Here is a 22,738-nt window from a genome sequence, read left to right on the forward strand (position 1 = left end):
GCATCAGTGATGGAGTGACACAGAAACCCGTGAGTCTCAGATATTCTGAAAATGGCAGCCAAACCAAAACTGCTGAGGTCGCTGCCAAAAACAAAGGATTATTTTCAAGTTCAGAAGATACAGAAAACTCTATTCATATATGAATTACAAAATTATTTTACCATGGATAGAAGCTTGTGCAAATAAGTTTTCTATATACAGCAATACCCCCTGAAGCAATCCCAATCATCAGGTCCAGATTATGCAGATCCTAGAAATAAGAACACACCACAGAAGAAACTGGTAAGTTGGGAAGATGCAGAACTAAGACCTTCTAAATGGCAGAAGGGGGAAAAGTGAATATGAATTAACAATGAATGGATTCCCTTCCCCCTCCCAGTTCTGCTCCATTTTTGTTCCAGATGTGACAGTGGAAAGTCAGTGAACAGCTCTTCCAAGCAGACTTTAAGGAGAAACAGGACTGGGCCACAATGTGGGGACTGAAAAGACCACCCCCCTTTCCCCTCCTAGACTGATGCCACCACTGCTCATTTTGTCTTTCCCTTACCAGGGACAACAACATCGGGGGGGGGGGGGGAGATCAATTCATGCAGAGGGAAGAGTTAGCCACCCTCCCCCTCACACTGTAACCTTCCATCTTATCTGATTCCTGTCTGTGCCCCCTCCCCTTTTTGGGGAAAAAAGGCCTCCGGGAAGATCTGACTGTATCTTATCTGGTTTGCATCTTAGTTTAGTGTAATGGCTTTCCTCCCTCCTCCACCTAGAGAGGTGGTTAACTCCCCTTCACTGATAGCTTTCAAGAAGAGGCTGGACAAATATTTGTCAGGGATGCTCTAGGCTGGTCCTGCATTGGGCAGGGGGTTGGACTAGATGGTCTGTAGGGCCCCTTCCAACTCTATGATTCTATGGTTCTTAGACAGTCTGTAGCTCTTCTTGATTTGTACACTCAGAATCCTCATTGTTAATTACTTATGAACAGATTCAGACGTCAGTGTTCTGGCAATTCAGAATTCTAAAATCCTGGGACAAAATAAGAGGGGGACAATTTCCGAAGTGATCCTTATTGCTAATTTCTCTATATAAGGGCAATGTAGAAATTTCTCTGTATAAGGGCAATGAAGAAATGGAAGTCTCCCGGACAGCAGAACGTAACAGTTTCTATATTCTGTGGAAGCATAACACAAAGGTGACCAGTACAGCAGCGTCCTGTGAGAAATGAGAACCAGTGTGGTGCAGCAGTCAGTCAGAGTAGGACACGGGTCCACAACCTTTTTAAGCCTGTTAGTATCTTTGGAATTCTGACACAGGGTTGGTGGGTGCAACCACAAAGTGGCTGCCATGGGAGGTGCAGCCAATCACAAAAGGGGTGCTGCAGGAGCAGAGCCACACACACCGAGGAAGCCCAAATGCTGGGGGGGGGGGTATGTATTTTGAAAAATACACTTGAAAAGAGGAGCAGTGGCAGCTGCCGTTGAAACATTATCAATTCAGGGCCAGCCAATCAGATCTCCAGTGGCCAATCAGAAGCCCTGCTGGGCAAGTGCCCAACCTGGCCCCGCCTACTTTCTAGCAGCACTTGTGGGGTGCCAGGAAAGGGCAGGCACCATGTTGGAGACCACTGGACTAGGATTTGGAGACCCAGGCTTGAATACCCACACTGCCATGGAGGCTTGCTGGGTGACCTCGGGCCAGATACACAGTCATCCTGATCTACCTCACAGGGCTTTTGTAAGGATAAAATGGAGAGAAGAATTATATAAGCCTCTTTGGATCCCCACTGGGGAGAAGAGACAGGGTATAAACGAAATAAATTTTTAAAATGTACAGCTAAGGAGATCATGGAGTTCTTGTGTGCATTGCTTTTCAGTTGGCAATGCAGGACCACCACAAGGGATAATGAACAATAAAATGTCAGTGAGAAGGAGAATGTACCCAACTGCAGGAATGGCATGATAAAGTCAAGGAGCTGCCTCCAAAAATGTACAGGAGTCCAGTACAAGTCATCAGATCCCACCATCTTGCTTTATTAAGAGCAATGGCTAGAGGGAGAGGCAATCCTCTGCCCCGTCTGTCCCCCTTCGGCCTCTTATTTTAAATTCGGAGGTCATGCATCCTCACGCGGCTCATCTACTGGTTATGCATCAGTGCCCACGCAGAACATTCTCCTGCCTTCTTGGTGAATATTCACACTATGAGCAGGGAAAGCAAAATAAGAACAGATGATGCTATAGATTTACTTCCATCGGTTTATATAGGCAGCCATGGAGAAAGCTGACGAGGTGAGGAGAAAACAGGGTACCCTGATGCTGCAGTTACCAGAAACCAGTAACAAGTTCTGACCCTGAACAGTGAGCAAAGTAGATATTTATCTGTAACTCTGAACACTGTGATGATATGGCTTGAATAGGGTGATGGATATTGCTGAGACCTGTCTACCCTGAGTCCTGCTCACTTTTATCACTAAGAACATCCGTAGAGCCCTGTTGGATCAGAGCAGTGGTCCCATCTAGTCCAGCATCCTGTCTCACAGAGTGGCCAACCAGTTCCTCTGGAGGGCCAACAATAGGGCATGGAGGCTGAGGCTCTCCCCTGATGTTGCATCCTGGCTCTGGGATTCAGAGGTTTACTGCCTATGAATGTGGAGGTTCCCTTTAGTGGCTAGTAGCCACTCATAGACCTCTCCTTCATGAACTTGTCTAATCCTCTTTTAAAGCTGTCTATGCCTGTGGCCATCAGTACTTCCTCTGCTAGTCAATTCCACATTTTAAATAGTGTAGCATACTCCAATACAATGAGTTGTAATCAGAGGTCATTTCGGGGGGATCGCATTTCCCCCGGGTGAGGTACGGGGGGCGGGGCACATGACGAAGCCCCGCCCCCTGCTTCCGGCCGCCCCGCTTCCGGCCCTCATTCAGCCAGGAGGAGACAGGAGAAGAGGGAGGGTAAGTTGCTTCCTCCCTGCCTCTCCCCACCCCTTCCTGCCTGGGGCCAGGGAGGGCCTTCGCAGGGCTTCCTCGCACTCCCGCCGGCCTTGCAGGTCCAGCGCCGGGCCCCTCATGGGGCTCAGCAGTGGAGCTGCAAGGCCGGCGGCGGCGGTCGGGACCGTTGGGGGCGGGGTGTGTGGCCTTATGACACACCTCCGGTGATGTCAGGGGGTGTGGCCTTATGACACACTTCCGGTGATGTCAGGGGGTGTGGCATATGCTAATGAGTTATGCTAATGAGTTCCCCTAGCTCTTTTTCTACGAAACGACCCCTGGTTGTAATCACTGCCGCAACCCTCAACAACAACCTAAACTGCAATAGACCTCGTTTCTCCAGAACAAATCAACACACACACCAGATTTCTATGGGGAAAAGTTGAACAAGGTTTGAGATGAGCTTCTGTTTCCCTTCCTGTTACAGTTATCTAGCCTTGGCATGGCCACAGAGAAGAGGGGCAAAGCCAAAAGACTCTTGGCCTTTGGCTCTTAGCCCACAGCTCACACCCTGCAGCCAAGTGAGTCAGCCCAGTGGATCCAGAAACAGCTCAGGAGTTACCCTGCATTTCTCTTGTTTGGTTGACAGAATTATATCTTCCTGTTTCTCTGTTGGCTGCTTTGAGTCCCCAGCAAGGAGAAAAACGAAACAGCAACACTTAATTGAAGGAAATAAAAAATAATTACAACTCATTGTATCACAGGGTGCTATACTAGTTACAATACAATTTACCATGGCCCGAATCCAGATGACTGTGTAACTAGCTCCGGAGGTCGAGAGAGAGTTTGGCCTTGTGCTTCAGGAACAGCAGCTGCACGAACTGGTGCAAAGCACTGGGGGGAAAGTGGCTGATGTGGAAACTCCCACCTTCTGCTTTGAGCACTCCAAGAGAGGGTGATTCTGCACTGGCTTTTCCCTCCGTTGTTTTAGCAAACCCAGGTTGGAACAGAAATTCCCCCTCTGCATTGCACTTCCACTTTCTTTGATCATCAGATTTTATGGTACCCTCTACACTGCATGCCACTTTCACTTTCTCTGGTACCTTCTGCATAGATTTATGGCCGTTCGGGGGGACTTCACAGTCAGTACAGCATTGCCCCGGGGTATCTGAATGTGGTTTTGAGCTGCACCTTTGGTAAAACAACAGAGGGAAAAGCCAATGCAGAATCGCTCAGAGACAGTGCTGGGAAGAAATATGGTACCTGCACCCCTGGCAGACTTTCAAAAACAGCCTGAAATCTGGTAGCAGGGGCAGATAGTCTACTATTCACCCCATTTTTTTCTCACTGAGACTATATAGGCAGTAGGGCAAACCTAAAGTAGGTATTTTATTTATTTAAGCATTTTAGGCTGCATTTCTCCCTGTGGCACCCAAGGCAGCTTACGGACTACCAAAGAAAACCCCAACCCAGTTTGTATTGAATTTCGGAAATCCAAACAAAACATCGGTGACAAAAATAATGAAAAGTCAATAAAGATATATATGCAAAATTGTTTACTATAATAATTCTGTAGAAAACTCTCTTCTTATATTGCTCACACGGCTTTCATGTATTGCTTTTAATAGCAGAATCGAATACATTCTGAAGTGGCATGCAGTACACAAACTAAGATTTCAACAACACAGCATACTGCCACATTCCTGGAATGAAGCAGCCAACTTTCACTGTGGATGGGAATACTTTTTGCCAGGGCTATTTTTGGGCAGGAACGCACAGGAACGGAGTTCCGGCTGGCTCCTGAGTTCGCCACGCCCAGAAGGAACTTATTAGCATAATAGACCACACCCAACAGCAGAAACTCATTAGGATTGGCTACATTAGGGGTGTGTGGCCTAACATGCAAAGAAGTTCCTGCTACAAAAAAAGCTCTGGGTTTTGACAACAAACAAGGTAAACAGAATAAGAAGCAAAAGGTGGGTGTGGCTGAATGACCACACTTCTGGTAACATGTGGGTGCGGCCTAATAGGCTAATGAGTGGTGCTGTTAGGGGTGTGGCCTAATATGCTAATGAGTTTCTGCTGTCGGGTATGCTAATGAGTTCCTGCTGGGCTTTTTCTACAAAAAAGCCCTGCTTTTTGCCATACCAAGATTATTAACATGCCAAAAAAAGGCACAAAACAATAACTCAAGCCCTCAATTAAGAGCAGATAGTAATTATTCTGGCTTTGTCTAGAAGTTGTCATTTCAGAACCCTGGATTTATAGTCCCCATTCCCAGCAACAGAGCCATCTTAAAAATACTCTAAATGTAAAGCGACATAGTAAACATACTCTACCACTGTGTAATTCTACTCCGTAGAATTCAAGCGTTCGTGCTATGTTGATGTAGCAGGACTCTGCTTCTGATTTTTTGAGGCCACTGGGGGGGGAAGTCAATAAAATATTACTGCAATAAAATATTAACATCATGGAGAAATCATTCATCTATGAGGGAAGTTTTCTGAATATCATTATCCAAATACATTCTAAGTATAGATTAAAAAAAAGATCAGATCCCTTTTCACATTAAAATCATGAAATATGAATTTCAAAAGTGATTCGCTCATACTCCTATCATACCAGATCAACCTTTGTCCCCCTCATATATAATATTCCCCCCTTTCCTGAGACATTCGGCAGAGATAGGAAGACATTCTGACTAAATGAGGCTGATTTCGCACAAGGAGCTGTGCCGCCGTCACACCTCCCTTTGCCCCATTTCCATTGGTCAATTTCCCACTCGAAGCTGCACAGCCGCATTTTGACCTGTGGCTTCGCCCGATTTCCCCCAAGGTTTTGTGATCCTGTTTTTGGAGGATCACAAAACCACGGGGGAAATCGGGCGAAGCCATGGGTCAAAATGCAGCCGTGCAGCTTCGAGTGGGAAATTGACCAATGGAAACGGGGCAAAGGGAGGCGCGACAGCGGCGCAGCTCCTTGTGCAAAATCAGTCTGAGTCATTTCCCATCTTTCCCGTCATAATGTGTAGTGGAGTAAATTTCTTCAACTGGCTCCTCTCCAGTACCGGCAATGGAAAGAAGCGCCAGAGGGTGAAAGCAGACCCCTGGAGAAAGGGCTGCCCTGTAGCTTTACCCACACTGTCCTCTGCTCTCAGGAACAGCTGGATTCCAGTCCAGTAGCAGCTTAGAGATCGACAAGATTCTTGGGGTATTATGAGAGGCCAAGCTTTGGGGTATTATGAGAGGCCAAGCTTTGGGGTATTATGAGAGGCCAAGCTTTGACAAAGTCAAAGCTCCCTTTGCCGGAGAAGCCAGCTGTCTCCTTAGCTTAGAAAAAGCAAAAAGCAGCATGCGACGTAGCTGTATACTCTGTATACTCTTGAATAACGAGGTAGAGGGGAAAGGTAATTGAGGATGCAAAACTGCAATTACCTGTGTTGTTCGTGTAATGATTCTACTTTGGCTAGAAAATCTTTATTTTGCTCGGGTACAAAGCGGTAGTCTGAGAGATATCCTGGGAGATGGATGAAAGAATTGTAGTCTCCAAACTGAGCTTTTAGCGGGGAAGAAAAGAACACAATAAAAAGATACAGTTGCCTTTGCAGTGTAAGAAAGGTATTTTGCAAAGCATTGACTAATGCTCTTAACTGCTATGAAAATTCCTGCTTCACCTCCACCCAACAGGTTGTTTGAGAATGCCTGCCAGGGATACCATAAATGACAATTCATTTATTACCAACTTCATTTATAGCTCACCTTTCTCACTGGAATACAAACTGGATTACAAAATCTAAAATGCAACTTATTTGTATATATACTGTACAAATTGCACATCTCAGTAAATGTAACTACATAAATACACATATCGGATTTACGTTTCTGTAAATCCATAGAACAAGTTGAGTAAATGGTTCATAACACTTGTCCTATTCCATCTTCAGCGAGACAAGCAAAGATGTGTTCTAACATGGCTCTGCGAGGCAAGCAAACTATAAATTACTACAGTACTAACTACAATTGCTACCACCTCTATCATGTTATCATAAATTTGTTATGATAACACACATGGCCAGAATCTGCTGAAACGTGTCCAGTTCAGTTCAACCAAAGAGCAAAGACCTCCAACAAACAATACAGTAGGACTAGGTTTACAGAACTGGAAAAAACACCGCAAACAAAAAACGGTCTCAGGCATGACATACCACAAAGATGAAAGTAGAGGACAGTGCAGGAGCCATGCCACATAGTGCAGAACAACTGCTCCTTCATTTTGACTACTCCACGCAAGAGAGGAGGGCTTCACGCTGCCAGAGCCCCAGCCATGGTGGTCAAGGTCAAAAGTCGGCTTGCCTGTCAAAGGCAGGATCTGGAGAAGCTCTTTCTTCAACCTACTTCCTAGAACTTATTTGACTTGCATCCCACGTTTTGACCCTAAAGCCCTCAAAATGGCTTGCTTATTTATTTATTTATTGCATTTATATCCTTTTTTGTTTTTTTCCGAAAAATTGGAAAGATTGAAAAAAGAAAAGAAAAGGAAAAAAATTTGATTATGGAACGTTTTATTTTAACATGATGAATAAAATATTTTAAGACAAGGTGTTCAAATATTTTCCAAATCATTTCTAAACTATATATATATGGTATCAGATTGATCTAATTTCTGTGCACTGAGGACAAGCAAGTCCTAGGTTACAAACTGAACTCTCCAATGCAAGAACAAGATGCATTTCTTCCTTTAGGAGGTGCGATTGTCAGAAGAAAATAAAAAAGTTTCAGTTTTGTTTTTGCATGTGGGTGGGTATTCTGTTTGTAATAATTGTTTGGATACACTATATTTTTAATATGCTAGTTGTGATAATTTCATGCCAAGTAAAAATGTCCATAGTCATATTTTATGTTCCTAAAGTAACAGAATGACTTTCAATCTAGAAAAGACAAAAGAAATGCTAATGTAGCATTTTTTTCAATTTTTCCGAAAATCTCCATTTTTTCCCAAGCTTCAAAATTTCCTGAAATTTTACATCTCTAGCTGTTCCTGTTGGCAGCAGAGGATAGGACTCATAATAATGGGTTTAAATTAAGGGCGGGAAGGTACTAGCTCGATCTTAGGAAAAACATTTACACTGAGCGTTGTGCAACAGTGCAATCAGCTGCCTCGGGGAGTGGTGAGCTCCCCCGCCCTGGCAGTCTTTAAGCAGTGACTGGACAAACAGTTGTCAGGGATGCTCTAGGCTGATCCTGCATTGAACAGGGGGTTGGCCTGTATGGCCCCTTCTAACTCTGTGATTCTATTATTCTAAGAAATAAGTAAAGGCAGCACTGCCCTGAGATGAGAAGGACTGGCAGAATGCCAGTGTGGTATGGTGTTCAGAGTGTTGAGCTAAGATCTGGAAGACCCAGGTTCATATCCTCACACTGCCATGAGGCTCACTCGGGGGACCACTCATTAAGCCACACCCTCTCGGCTTAGGCTTCTCTTATGTTCTTATGTTCATAAAACATTTAAACTGCCAATAAAATATAACAACATTCCGCCACCCTAACTAAAAGCCTGGCGAAAGAACTCCGTCTTGCAGTCCCTGCGGAAATGTAAACGGTCCCGCAGGGCCCTGATCTCACATGGGAGCTCATTCCCCCTAGTTGAGAGGGGCCGGGGACCACCAGAAGATGTTGCTGCGGGGCTCACAACATTTTAGAACTCTTAACTACTTCTGCTCCCTCCCATTTCCAATGTATCAGTCGCCACGGCTGGGCAATATCAAAGCCTCCTTCTCTCCGGACAAGCAGCCTTCAGGTGCCGGCAGAGAGCCGTTCAGAGCTGCTGTGCCTCCAGCACTAGATAGGAAATTGCTCAGAGTCTTCCTGGAAAGAACTGAGCAAAGAACAGCTATTTCCTGAATATCATTTGTACTATCTGTGTTCTTTCCCTGACATTTACCCACATGCTCAATGGTTTAGCTTCTTTATCCTTTCAGCCACTTCAGTGTAATAAATGTAATCCTTCCATAAAATTACCATGTAAAAACAAAACCAAAGGGGCCACATCAATAAGAATTAAACACACAGTTTAATCTGCTGCTCCTGCATTTCAAAAGAGCATCCAGCTGTTTATTTTGGACACCTAGATACTGAGTTAATGGAGCAGTCAGGGAGCCATGTGGAAATCAAATCAATGCAGGATAGCATAACTAGAGAAGAACACAGAGAATAAAATTCAATTATTTTAAAAAGATGAACAAGGGAAATTTAAGTAGTTTCTAAACTTTTAACCAAAATTAATCCCTTAAAAATAATCAGATCAAAATGAAATCTTAACCTAATGCAAATATTAAGTTTAAACGCTGAAACAGAACTTATGATCCTCTTGTGAAAGATTGCTTTTCTTGTTGAAAATGGAAAAAATCAACACAGAGAACAACAATTCATATATAGCTTAATGTTAAGGACCACAGACTGACCAGTCACTATAAGGGTTATCTCACTGCATGACTTTTTACTTCTTTTGTATGCCTAGTAATTCCCTGGTCTCCACAACCGGCTGATTACTCAAAGAATAAATAACAAGGAGCATGAACATTTGCCCTCAAGTTATGAGGAACACAGAACTAACAACCAACTACTATAAGCCCTTCCTTCTGGCAGAGATGCCTTCCTCTTTTTGTGAGGTAGGGATGGGCCACAGCAGTTGCGTGATGGGGAGAAGGGGCAGGTCAAAGCAGCACTGGGCAGATGGACCCACCTTCTAGTGCTCATTCCCCCCAGGCCTGTTTCCGCACATATGTTCTGCTCTGACTTAGCATCGAAAGAGCAGTGCTGTTTCGGAGAGCATCTCATGACCTCTGTTCATCCTGCTTTTGTATTCCCACCACCACCACCACCACCATGCTGCCATCTTTCCCAGACCCGGGGGGGGGTATATTTCCCTAACTATCAGTTACAGTTTATTAAATTATTTATTTTTAAAATTCATTTATGCCTCACCTTTCTCCCCAGTGGGAACCCAAAGTGGCTTACATCATTCTCCTCACCTCCATTTTATCCCCACAACAACCCTGTGAGGTAGGTTAGGCTGAGAGTGACTGACCCAAGGTCACCCAGGGAGCTTCCATGGCACCATCTGGAATTCAAACCTGTCTCTCTCGGATCCTAGTCCAACACTCTTAACCGCTACCCTACACAGTCTCAAACCCGTCACTTGAATGCACAGACGAGGGATTTCCTGCATTTTAAACTTGCCCCAAGCGCCAAGCGGCAACTCCTCCACACCAGAATCAGCTTTAAAGAGTCTCAAAAGCAGCTGGTGTTGTGAGACAGGACTGTTCTCACCAAGCAAAGGGCCATAAAATGTTCTGATTAAGCACACAAAACCATTTCCTCCACTCAATATTTTTCAAATTGCAAACTGGGAGACAGCTAGTTCTGCAACCCAAAAATTTGGAATCATGCTCACTAGTGAGAGAGAGAAAAGATTGGATTTATACCCTGCACTTCACTACCCGAAGGAGTCTCAGAGTGGCTTACAGTCTCCTTTCCTTTCCCTTCCCCTCCCCACAACAGACACCCTACCCTGTGAGGTGGGTGGGGCTGAGAGAGCTCTCCTGCCTTTGAGAGAACAGCTCTGAAAGGACTTGTAACTGACCCAAGGTCACACCAGCAGCTGCACGTGGAGGAGTGGAGAATCAAATCTGGTTCTCCCAGCTCAGAGTCCATACTCCTAACCACTACAGCAAACTGGCTGTGCCTGGACACAAGGAAACCTACTGCCTGCATCGGTGGCAACCATTATAAAGAAACGTGCAGATACATGCCTTTGAAGCCAGCTTTGGTAGCAAGTCGATTAGATCTTGCTGGCAAGTTCAGATAAACTACTAAGCAGTTAAACATTAACTTGAATAAAATTTGTCAAACATTAACCCTTCCCAAACAAGGCAAATGGCAAATCTCTCACATGACACCGCAACTTAATTTAGAAGGGAAGCTGCCACATTCATTCTGGAGCACTGGAATGGCTGGCAAATGAATCTGAGTTACATCAGCTGTACAGTTAACAAAATATAGGTAACATCAATGGACAGTGCTAATGAGAAAAAAAGAAAATCATTTAAAACAAAGGACAAATGGAAGGCATTGCCGCTTACAGAACAGCTTGACTGAAGACTGAGTATTTGACACACACACACACACACCAGTTCTTACGCTATTTACTGCATGAAGCTTTCTGGCTAATAACTTTGTTTCAGAGTGAGCAGAAAGGATTTTTGCAAAATTTTAATTACACAGTAGAGAGCTGGTGGGGTGAACCGGTTTGAAGGCTGGATCCGGAATAGGGAGACAGAATTCAAATCTCTGCTCACTCCTGAATCTTACTGGGTAACCTTGGGCAAGTCACATGTTCTCAGCTTAACCTACAACAGAGGCTGGGTAGGATGGGAACATCCCAGGGGAAGAATGCAATGAAAGTATCAAGGATTTTATTTTGCAGTTCTCAGCAATTCGATAGAAGGCATAATTTTATCCTCTCTAAAATGGAAACCAGTGGCAATAAAAGTCTAGTCTGATTGCCTTTTATTGTTTAAAAAAACCTAAATCTAATTCATTCCACAAGGGAAGACATGGTCACATTTTCTCATCTCCACTATCGCCAGGATCCCTCAGTTGCAGTCATTAAAAATCCCAGACCGATTTCCCACAGCCGCTGCTCTGCGCTCGCTCCTCTCTTTGCCCCGATGGTACATGTCAATTTCCCACTCGAAGCCGCAGGGCCGTATTTTGACCCACGGCTTTCCCCAATTTCCCCCGTGGTTTCGTGATCCTGTTTTTTGAGGATTATGAAACCGCGGACAAAATCGGGCAAAGCCGTGGGTCAAAATGCCGCCGCGTGGCTGGGGAAATCGGTCCCAGTTTTTACACACAGAAGGTCTCAGAGGCAGGGGAGAGAAGAGAACAAAGAAGAAGAAAAATGCATCCTAATATGAGAACCAGATCCTGAATTTCATTCGTTCACACAGCTCACACAGATAAAGTGGGAAAGGCTCTATCTATGAATTTCCCACCTGACCCTCTCCCAGTCACAGCTGCTGGAGCAAAGCAGTCCAGCAGGCTACGGCCTTCATCACCTACAGAAGGGATCCATATGGGGCACCCCAGCATCCTGCCCACCCCTCCTCCTTTTCCCACTGCCACCGCTCTGAGCTTTCCTTTGAACTGCACCTCTGATGTATGCAGTACCCAGTTCGCTAATGCTAATTCTAGAGGTTAAGGGTCAGGACGATTTACTCCCTTCGCTTATTTCTGGTAAGCCATAACTGACACAAGAGGTTACGGTAGCTCTTTAAACAATTCATTATGGGGGGAAAACACAGACACTGGTGGGAAAATGGGAAGCCATACCAGAGAGACCGTAACACATCTAAGGAGCAACTGCAGCAGCCTGTGGCACCACAAGCAAGGGTAAACACGAACACATGAAGCTGCCTTATATTGCATAAGGCCACTGATCCACCAAGATTGGTATCGTCTACTCAGACTGGCAGTGGCTCTCTAGAATCTCAAGTAGAGGTCTTTTGTCTGATCCTTTTAGCCGGAGATGCCAGGGACTGAAGCTGGGATCTTCTGCATGTCAAGCGGATGTTCTACTCCTGAGTCACAGCCCCTCCCAAAGAACACATATAAAGCAGCCTTATACTGGAGGAGACCATCTGTCCATCAAGGTCAGTATTATCTACTCAGACTAGCAGTGCCTCTCCAGGGTCTCAGGCAGAGGTCTTTCACATCAGCTAGTACCTGATCCTTTTGTAAAGATGGTGGCAATTGAACCTGGGACTTCTGCATGCCAAGCAGATGTCCTACCTCTGAGCCACAGCCCCTGCCCCTTGCCTCAGACTGAATGAGACCATCCGTCCATCAAGGTCAGTATTAGCTACTCAGATGGGCAGTGCCCCTCCAGGACTCCAGGCAGAGGCCTTTCACATTGGCTACTACCTGATCCTTTTGTGGCGATGACGCGTATGGGGCTTACCCCGTCACCACCTCTGTGGGCTTCGGGGCTTGGCAGGAGCATCGGGCAGCCATGCAGGCTGCATCCGGCTAGCCGCATGGTCCAGCATTGGGAGGAGTCCTGCAGAGGTGGGATGGACAGCCCCTAGTGTCATGGGCTGAATCAGGTAAGGTCTGGGCTGCAGGCGTTCCTGGGGGCTGCGCCCGCTCACCACTCTTCTATTGAAGTTCACCACCTCCTTGACCTTGTCCCAGTTTCTTCGGCAGCGGCTTTTCCACCCACCCTCCCTGCATTTCGGTTGATACAGTTTTCATTACTTGTTTAATTTTATCATCACAGCTATGGGCGATTTGGGAATTGGGGCAGATCCTTTTGGCTGGGGATATGGTGCCAGCATGCCCATGCCCCGTGTTTCTGGGGACCTCCTTGAGGAGTTTTTTTGTGGGGGAGGGGGCGGCAGGCAGATTGCCAGATTCTGGATCAGTCCCCATGATGCACCAATGCTCCTGCAGTGTATTCAATAAAGCTATGGCCTTTTGTTTTCAAAACCATTGTGTATGGTGGTTTTCTCCCTGCCTGCACTCCCCTCTATGCCCCTGGGCCCACAAGGTGGTGATTGACCCTGGGACCTGCTGCATGCCAAGCAGATGATCCACCTCTGAGCCACAGACCCTCCTCCATTCTTACTAACCCGATAATATGACACAGAAACAGCACTGAAGTTTCTGTTCTATACAAATCTGCCAAAGGATAACAAGATCGCACGGGAATTTCAAAAAGAAGGTCAAGCACACATTACGGTGTATTTCTCACTGACAGAACCAAAGCTCTTTAGAGAGCATCCTGTTTGCAAAACATCCTCATAATAATCTATTTAAAAGGCTCCCTGCTTAAAGATCCCATACCAATATTGAATTTCAATACAGCTTTCACAAGCAGTATACCACCTGACTCATTCAGGAAATGGCTGGGGGACCAGTCAATATGAGCCAAAACATCTGCAACCTTCACATACAATCCAAATATTTTGCTGGCAGTAACAAATGTTACTACTTACACTGAACAGCATACGATGCAAGGACAACAGCTGAATTAACAGGGCACATCAACCTGAAAGCAAAGGCAGGAATTCTGTCTGAACTAGTATATGCCAAATGACAACACAGTGCATGAACATTCCTTGCTGAGGTTAATGTATAATATTTTAATATAAGCTTAGAAAATAAGTTTAGATAGCATTTACATATCATCCTCCAAGCCCCACAGTTTGCATATGTGCAACTGGTGTTCTCTGAGCAGTCCTGAAAAGTTTCACATGGGTTCTGTGCTTGTACAAAAGGCAACTCTGGGAAGTTCTAGAGTTCTAGCGTAAAAACTGGTGCTCAAAGGCCCTCCCTGAGAAAGGCTACTATGCCTCTGTGCAGATCTCTATGCAAGGGGCAAATCCTTCTTCCGCACACTTCCTTCCTCCCATTGCAATCAGCTCCCTCAAAAGATACAGTGTGAGACTAGGATCCCCAATGTCCTCCCCTGCTGCGAGACCACTGACGTGGTGTTTCTGTCTGCAGCAGACAGGACAAAGAGCCCTCATAGAGAAATATTCTGCTGAGATGCTCCAGGCTTAGGGCCCATTAGTGTGCCACTCTGCCGCCCCCACCGCCCCACTCAGAGCACCCATGCTTACATCGTCTGTTCAAGGGAGGCATAACACTGTTACCAGGGCACTGCATCCCAGAGCTACTTGTCGTGTGAGACTCAGAAGAAAGCAGGAGGGGAAGGTGTTCATCCCTCCCTTACGAGATGTTCCCGAGCATTCTGGGGCTCAGTTCAGCTTGGAAGAGTCGTGCAGGGGGAGAAGAGGCTTCAGCTTTCCCTCCTGCACCATTTTCATGAGCCGAAAAGGCTGTATAGTGGCCTGTTTGCCCTGCTGTGGGACTCCCTGTGTACAGATTGCAGCATGAGGTGCCTCAAAGCATGGCAAACAGGGCCCCCAAAAGCTGTTTTGGCTCAGGAAAACAGCATGAGAAGACAGGCTTAAGCCTCCCCACCCCTGGTGATACACTCCTGAGCCAAATTGGGACCCCAAATATTTGGGAACTTTAGCTCCCTGACGTTACAATTGACCCCCAACCCAGTTTATGTCACACGTTTTGTACAGTTTGGCTCTCAGGCAAGGGATCTAAGCAGTAATTTTTGGGCCAGAATTTTCCCAGGCTGCCTTCTGCACCAACATGGAAGTCTTGTATGTCAGACTGCACAGAGACCACAGAAAATTAGAATAAGCTCGTTTTTTTTTTTAAAGAAAAAAGCTGCTGCCTCTTTACCAGGCACATGACAAGGCAATGATCATAATAAGCCAACACATAAAAACCATTTCTATTTATTGAGTTCATATCTCATGTATCAGGCCTGTAGATTATTTCAGGCAGATCACAGGGAACTACCACGAACATATTTTCTTGAAACAGCTGTACAATGAAGTGTGACTTCTAAAAAATTAATTCTTTTGTTTTGAGTTTGTTTTAGAAAGCAATAAAGTATTTCCGTTTGTGGAAAGTTTCTGCCTAGTACTGAAAACAAAAATGGCAGAAAGTCAGTTGTACCAGTTTAGGTAATCCAGAGTTGATCTACAACCAACATATCAACAATCTTGAATAAGACAAATTCAATAAAGATTACATATACAATTCCAGTACTGCCACAGGTGAAAAATAAACACAGAACTGGACAGAATTCCAAAATATTGTGCCTTTTATTCTTTGTAGTTTAGTTATTTATAATATATTTATCCTGCCCTTTCCAAAGGCTCAAGGCAGTCAATCATACAACAAAATGTTGTACTGGTAATCACAGTCCCTTAGGCACTGGAATCCAACTCTAATAACTACACCTACTCATCAGAAAGAAACTTGCAATTTCATACAGCGGTAACATTGGGCTGCCCAGCTACTAGTCTTGCATATCCATATAAAAATTCTATTCCTACAGGAGCTCAGCTGTTCCTGCTTTGACAAGGGCACCCCCCGTGTCTCAAAGGGTTCTGCCCCCAAGTGAGCAGTAAAGCAGTTTCTTCTGTTCTTAAGCACTTGAGCAAGTACATCAAAGTTGCTTTAGTAAGGATTTCTTACCTTCCTTCCAAAATGTCAGCCTTCAATTGCAAGAAGAATAAATGCCTACAAATCAGAATTTGAAAACATTGTCACATATTTAGCATTCCCACTTTAAACCATTTTATGATACTGACATAAACATAAACATGAGAGAAGGAGGTACTTTATCCCCCAATACTCATATGAGTGTTCAGTTATGAAGACCACATAGGTCAGTGCACTGAACGCTTATAAATTAGTACTTCTATCTGAAATGAGGGAATAAAGAGGACATTTCTCAATACAACCACACTTGTCTAAGCCCACTGACTTCAATTTACTATCAGTGCAAATCCCCTTGGTTTCAATGGAATTAGACTGGAGTAACTCTGTCTAGGATTGCATGGCATTGCAAACCTAACTCCCAGACCATTAGAGTAACACATATGCAAAAACAAAAAAAGAAGATTAAAAGCAGGTCTTAGATAGATTTACACCAGATTAACCATTTTGCACCTGCTGTGGCAGTATTTACCAGTTTAGGCATATACTTAACCCTGTTCTGCTGGGATGCTCTACCTTATAATTTATTTCCAATATGAAATTCTATCAATTTATGCCAACTGCATGTGGAAAAGAAGCTGTCCTGGTGTATTTCCTATGAATGCAAGGATAACAGAATGTCAGAAGTTTAAAATGTGGCTATGGATTTTGAGAACAAAAAGTTACCTGGTTTGTTCCTGCTGCAGTGTGTTAGGGTCGGGTATAAAAAACCTTACTCGAAAATGCAGGCTGCAAGGGAAACCTCCTACAAGGTATAATAAGATTAAATCAATCTACTTCTCCATTTATATATCTTTTAGAAGCTCTAGAGCAGAGGTGCCAAACTCATTTGTTACGAGGGCTGGATCTGACATAAATGTCACTTTGTCGGGCCGGGCCACAGGTGCCATAAAACGTAATGCCAGGTACCGGAGATAGAAACTGTATAAAGGGCAGCAGCTGGTAAGCTCCAAGGTGGTGTGTCCTCACTGCAAGGCCCCCTGGGCTGGGAGGAGGGTGCAGAGGAAAACCCACACGGGCGGACTGGAGAGCCAGCCATGCAGCCCTGGGCAGGTGCTCCCACGATGCTTGACTGCTGCAGATGAGGTTGTTCTGCTGCGCTGAAGCCACAGTGGAGTGGCTCCCCCCCCCCCCCCCCCCCACACACCCCCCCCTACGGGCTGGATCCGGCCGCCGGGCCTTATGTTTGACACCCCTGCTCTAGAGGGGAAAAATGCCACACCATAAGGCACCAGATCAGGTTGGTTCTCTCTCTTTCTCTGAGAGACTTGCTGAACACATGCTGCTGTGCCTTTAAGTAAGAAAACAGAATCTGAGGCGTCCTCTTCTTGAAACGGAAAACACATCACTAATACCAGATTTTGTTTCAATAGGAAGAATTCAAATACTTAGCAGGGTCTGCAATTCATTTATCACAGAATACACTTTCATTATGAAATGCAGCTCCTTTTAAATGGAGGGCAGGATGAAGCAAGACAAAAAGAGAGGCGGATGAAGCCAGCTAGGAGCAACATCTTGTGCAGCATAATACTAAATAGAGTTAAACATCTTTCTTGGACAGCATATTTTCTTGCTTAGGTCAGCAAGGGAACCTGGTACAGAACCCTTCATAGAGGTCAGGAGGGAGGAGGAGGAGAGATTGCATTTATATCCCGCCCTTCACTACCCAAAGGAGTCTCAGAGCAGCTTTACAATCTCCTTCCCTTCCCCACAATGGACACCCTCTGAGGGCTCTTTCCAGGGGTCATTTCCTACAGGAGCGGAGCTCCGGCAGTAAGGAGCCCAGGGGGCAGGCACATGCAACAAGCCCCGCCCCCTGCTCCCAGCAGCCCTCAGTTGGGCCACAAGGAGCAAGAAGAAGCCAGGTAAGTTGCAGACACCCCCCCGGCCTGCCTTCAGGTACAAAATCTCCGTCCTCTGTGAAGGTAGATCTGCCGCCTCCCCCCCATAGCTAGCAATCCAAAACAGTCCAGTGGCACCTTTAAGACCAAGTTTTATTCAGGTACAAGCTCTCCCTCCACTGTGAGGACAGATCTGCACACAGCTTCGCACATTCCCCCCCCCCCCCCCGATAGCTAGCAATCCAAAACAGTCCAGTGGAGCCTGAGTGGTGGGTGTTGCCTTCTGACACACATCTGGTGATGTCAGGGTGTGTGGCATATGCAAATAAGTTATGATAATAAGTTATGTTAATGAGCTCCTGCACTTCTTTTTCTACAGAATGACCCCTGGCTCTTTCAAGAATTGCTCCTGAGAGAACAGCTCTGAGAGAGCTGTGACTGACCCAAGGTCACACCAGCAGCTGCAAGTGGAGGAGTGGGGGAATCAAACACAGTTCTCCCAGATTAGAGTCTGCACTCCAAACCACGACACCAAACTGGAGCATCAAGACTCTTCAATTCTGGAACGAGTCCAGGAACACCCTACAGACCAACCAGATTTTCAGGGTATAAGCTTTTGAGAGTCAAAGCTCCCTTTGTCAGACACCTGCCAAAGGGAGCTTTGCCTCTCAAAAGCTCATATCTAGGAGATGCTACCGGACTCTTGCCTAGCTGTTCTACTGCAGACCAACATGACCACCCTCTGAAACCACTTCTATGCTGGTGTTACTAATCTCCTTGATGTTGTCCTTTAGTTCGCTCCCAGGCCTAACTCTGACTTAAAACAATCACAGGCTGACAATTAAAGGAATCCCACGAATACATAATGCCTTGGACATAATGCGGTTTTGGATTCGGAAGCGCAATCATGATCACTCCTAGGTTCTCCCAGAATACAAGATAATCTCAAGAATCTTCCAGCTGTCCATAGATGGAACATAGGACACTCATCTCTCTTCAGACCGAAGGATTATGATTACCCCATCTAAATCTGAAGAAAGCAGGGCTATTTTTGGGCAGGAACGCACAGGAATGGAGTTTTGCCTGGCTTCAGAGTTGGCCACACCCACTACAGCCAAAACCTCTGCGTGCCTGGCTACAGAGGGAAGGCCTGGAGGGCGACCCCCCTGGTGACTCTGAGGCGGGGGGGGGGCTGGAAGGATCAGGGAGGCATTTAAATGCCTCCCTGTGCCTTCCCTGGCCTGCCCAAGGGCCAGCTTGGCTTGCTCTTGCACCCGGGCAAGCCAAGGGAAGGCACAGGGTGTGGCCTAATATGCAAATAAGATGTCCTGTCAGGGGTGTGGCATAGTATGCTAATGAGTTTCTGCTGTTGGGTGTGGCCTATTATGCTAATGAGTTCCTGCTGGGCTTTTTCTACAAAAAAAGCCCTGGAAGAAAGGAATTATAAAAACTGCTCTCGCCGTGGAACAGTGATGAAAAGCACTTTTGGTCACCACAAGGGCAACGTCTGGGTGCAGCAATATACCCCAAAAGCATTAATAAGGCTGCAACATTAAAATCACCATGGGAAGTGGATTCCCAAAGATTTACTGCAGCCTCTTTCATCGTTTTCCAGTGTTGCAGAACTGTTTGCGGGATCCTAGTAGTCTTTATGGCTAAGCAGTGACCCAGCAAATAAGTATATTTCGACTCGTTAGAACAGTATTAACCACCGATCATTGTAGCAATTTTATAAGAGTCACATTACAACTAAGTTCACTATTTATCTTATTTATTATCCTGCCCCTCGGCCTAAAAGGTTTCCAAGGATGAAGAAAGACTTTAAGGCCTTACCTTTTAGCTGCTTTCGTACAGGTTTGTTGGATTCGAGCCATCTCTGCAAAAGCAGAAATATGTTAGACGGCCTAGTGACCAAAGATTTTAAAGAGCTACACTTTTAATATGAATAGTTATCCTTACGGGCGAATCTGCTGACTCTTCGAAGTGCTGTAAACCAAAATATTCCTTCTCTGTCACACCTAAGTGATCATAGGTCAAATCCAACAAGACCTGACCAGTATCTTGTTTCTGAAAAACAAAAAGAAACAGAGATATATTTAATAAAATAATCTAACTTAGATAATGTTACAATTAAACATAGATTTACTAACCCCCACACATTAAAAGGAGGTTGACATAGAGGGAAAGGAAGAATTTTAATCATTAAAACAACAGTGCTGGAAACTTCTCTTCTAGAACATGACTCAGCTACAGGCCAGAGCCTGTTCATGCACAATCCCCTCCCCCATCAGCTTAATCACATACCAAAAAAAGCTGATTTGCAATTCTGAAATGCACAGCATGCAGTAAGACAACACTTTGCACAGACAAGATATAATTAGGTTTCAAGATTAATAGATTTGGGTTACCCAGGTCCGCCTTCAAAACATCACTACTGTGACATTTACCACACTGCACACGGTCTATGTTGGTGCATGGTTACCAAAAGGCAACCCATGCGCTGATGAGACCCAAGTGCTGATGAGATCCAGTGTCCAGCAGAGCATACAATGGGCAACCATGATGGCACTCTAGAAGCAGAGGGCCTCTGCAGTGAGCTATGTAGACTGCAGAAACGTGGAAGAGGTTAGCACTTTATAGCAAGCGCTGACCCACAAGCTGCTCTCTATGATCACACAATATCTAGATCAGCAGGATTCTGGCATATGCTATTAGTTCCCCAGCACAAACAGCGAACAGTTCCACCACCTCCTATATATGGAAAGCCTGAACACCAGGTCGTGACGTCATCAAAGGTAGTCCTACAGTCCCTGAACTCTGCAGTTGCCAGCTACTGTCACAAGTGTTTTAACTTGCAGTTTCTCGTGTACTCAACAAGATATTTTCTTGATTCTTTCACTGCAGTCAGGGCCAGCTCACTCACTAGGCGAACTAGGTGCTCGCCTAGAGCGCGCCGGCCCTTAGGGGCGCCAAACTGGCACACACACACCACTGTCCTGGTTCAGCTGCAAACACTACTGAGTTTTAAACATGTTATGATCTTTTTGATTATACAAACACCAATTCCACCAAAGAACTTAGCCCTCTGGGCACAGAAGGGTCACTCAGCTGAGTCAAAGAAGAATCTAATTGGGGGGGGCTATTACATAAGGACACTCAAGTTGCAACTGACTTATGGCAACCCCATCAAGGAACTGTCAAGGCAAGTGAGAAGCAGAGGCTGTTTGTGACTGCGAGTGCCTTTCTTTGCAGAGTCTTCCTTGGTGGAAGCCAAATGTGCAAAGCAGGCAAAGTTACAAAAGCAAAAGTGAGTGTTAAGAGCATGGGTGCTAGGAGAACGGGAGGTCTGGGGTACAGATCCAATTAACGGGTCCAAGCCATGGTGGGCGCACGGGGGGGCGCCAGAAGGGATCCTCGCCTAGAGTGCAAGATAAGTCGGGACCAGCACTGACTGCAGTCTTCCAGATTCTTCACACTAACTTACAGTGTTACTGAGTTCAGTTTCCCTTGCATATTTGAGTGTATGTTTCGTATAATTTACAAGCATATAATAGGGGAAACTGGTGGATGTCTGTTGTATGATGGTATTGTCAAATAATAGTAAGAGTTTAATAACTCTTTACTATTTACCATTGACACAGCATGAGATATTAATATGTACAAACTCACACTTAGGTAAGACGTTTTCACATACAGTAAACTTCAATTATAATTTCCAGTTACCAAAAAAAGCAGCTACACTGGATATTGGTGTACAAAGTTCATTGTGAGTACATTCACAAACGTTCAAGGGAACCAACAAATGTAATAGAAAGAGAGTACAACATTCAAAGTTCCTATGGAACTTCTTTTGAGTAAATTAGAGGAAAATATAGAAACTTCACATTGTGGCCTTCAATGAATCTAAATTTCACCAGTTGTCATTTCAACTCACGTTGTTGCAGTTCAGGGGCAAATTAATGTGAAAGGCAACTACATCACTTCTGCAAAGTTTTCAGTTTCCTCTAAGAGTGGCCATTGTCACAAACAGCATCAAAGAGACTACATTCACTTTCATCTAATGCCTCCAGAGACTTTAGACATGCTATAGCCCTCTGGTTGGTTTGAGGCTTCAGAAAGGCTGCCTCAAATGTGGTCAACAATTTGCTTACTACCACATATGTATAGGAAACCACATTGATAACACCTTGTGTTGGATATTTCAAACCACCTCTGTGACCATTCACAATTGACCCGCACGGCATCGATTGTGCAGAAGTTTCCATGCATCCACGCAGGGCATTGCAAACACCGGCTTCTGGACCAAACGAACTCAGAAGCGGCTTCGGAACCAGGGACGCCCAAAATTGAGTTTGCAATTGGTTGCGGAAGCGCAGCCGCCTCGTCCGTTTCGTTCCGGGGTTGGCCGCTCGCCATTCCGAGGAGGCTCCGCTTCCCCCCACCGACTACTCACTCTCTCTCCCCCCCAACTGAGTCCTTCTGATCGGCTGCCTTACCCCCCCCATCTCATCCCGCTCCGGGTCAGATTCACTTTTTTGAGCCTCCCCCTCCCTCCAATCTCCCGGTATTCCCTTCCAAAACGAGGGTTCGTGCCGTGGCCCCCATTTTTTTTGGGGGGGAGACCCTGATTTTTGCAAGTGTCTCTCTTTTGCAAAGATCGGGGGAGGGGGGAGGGAGGAGAAAGGGAAGCTTCGGGGAAGTGACCCACCACGTCCAGAGTCCTCCAAAAGCAAGCAAGAAGAATCCTCTTCCTTCCGTGAAAATAAAGACAGCCACTGTGTAAAAACCCCCCCACCAAAAACCCCCCAACAACCCCAAACCAACCCCA

General features: G+C 45.5%; 1 protein-coding gene across 1 annotated transcript in view; it reads right to left on the bottom strand.

Annotated features, from left to right (window-relative positions):
* PTPN3 (protein tyrosine phosphatase, non-receptor type 3) overlaps positions 1-22,738 on the bottom strand; it is a 183,560-nt gene that overhangs the window by 80,738 nt on the left and 80,084 nt on the right. Inside the window, exons 3-10 of the mRNA XM_015420747.1 lie at positions 19,870-19,977; positions 19,744-19,786; positions 16,736-16,814; positions 16,046-16,090; positions 13,975-14,027; positions 6,353-6,473; positions 5,253-5,340; positions 162-250 (exon numbers count right to left, since the gene is read on the bottom strand). Of these exons, the coding sequence (XP_015276233.1) occupies positions 162-250; positions 5,253-5,340; positions 6,353-6,473; positions 13,975-14,027; positions 16,046-16,090; positions 16,736-16,814; positions 19,744-19,786; positions 19,870-19,977 (626 nt within the window). The remainder of the gene's footprint in view (positions 1-161; positions 251-5,252; positions 5,341-6,352; positions 6,474-13,974; positions 14,028-16,045; positions 16,091-16,735; positions 16,815-19,743; positions 19,787-19,869; positions 19,978-22,738) is intronic.

This window comes from Gekko japonicus, unplaced genomic scaffold, assembly GCF_001447785.1.
Source record: "Gekko japonicus isolate JY-2015 unplaced genomic scaffold, Gekko_japonicus_V1.1 scaffold438, whole genome shotgun sequence".
NCBI lineage: Eukaryota > Metazoa > Chordata > Lepidosauria > Squamata > Gekkonidae > Gekko > Gekko japonicus.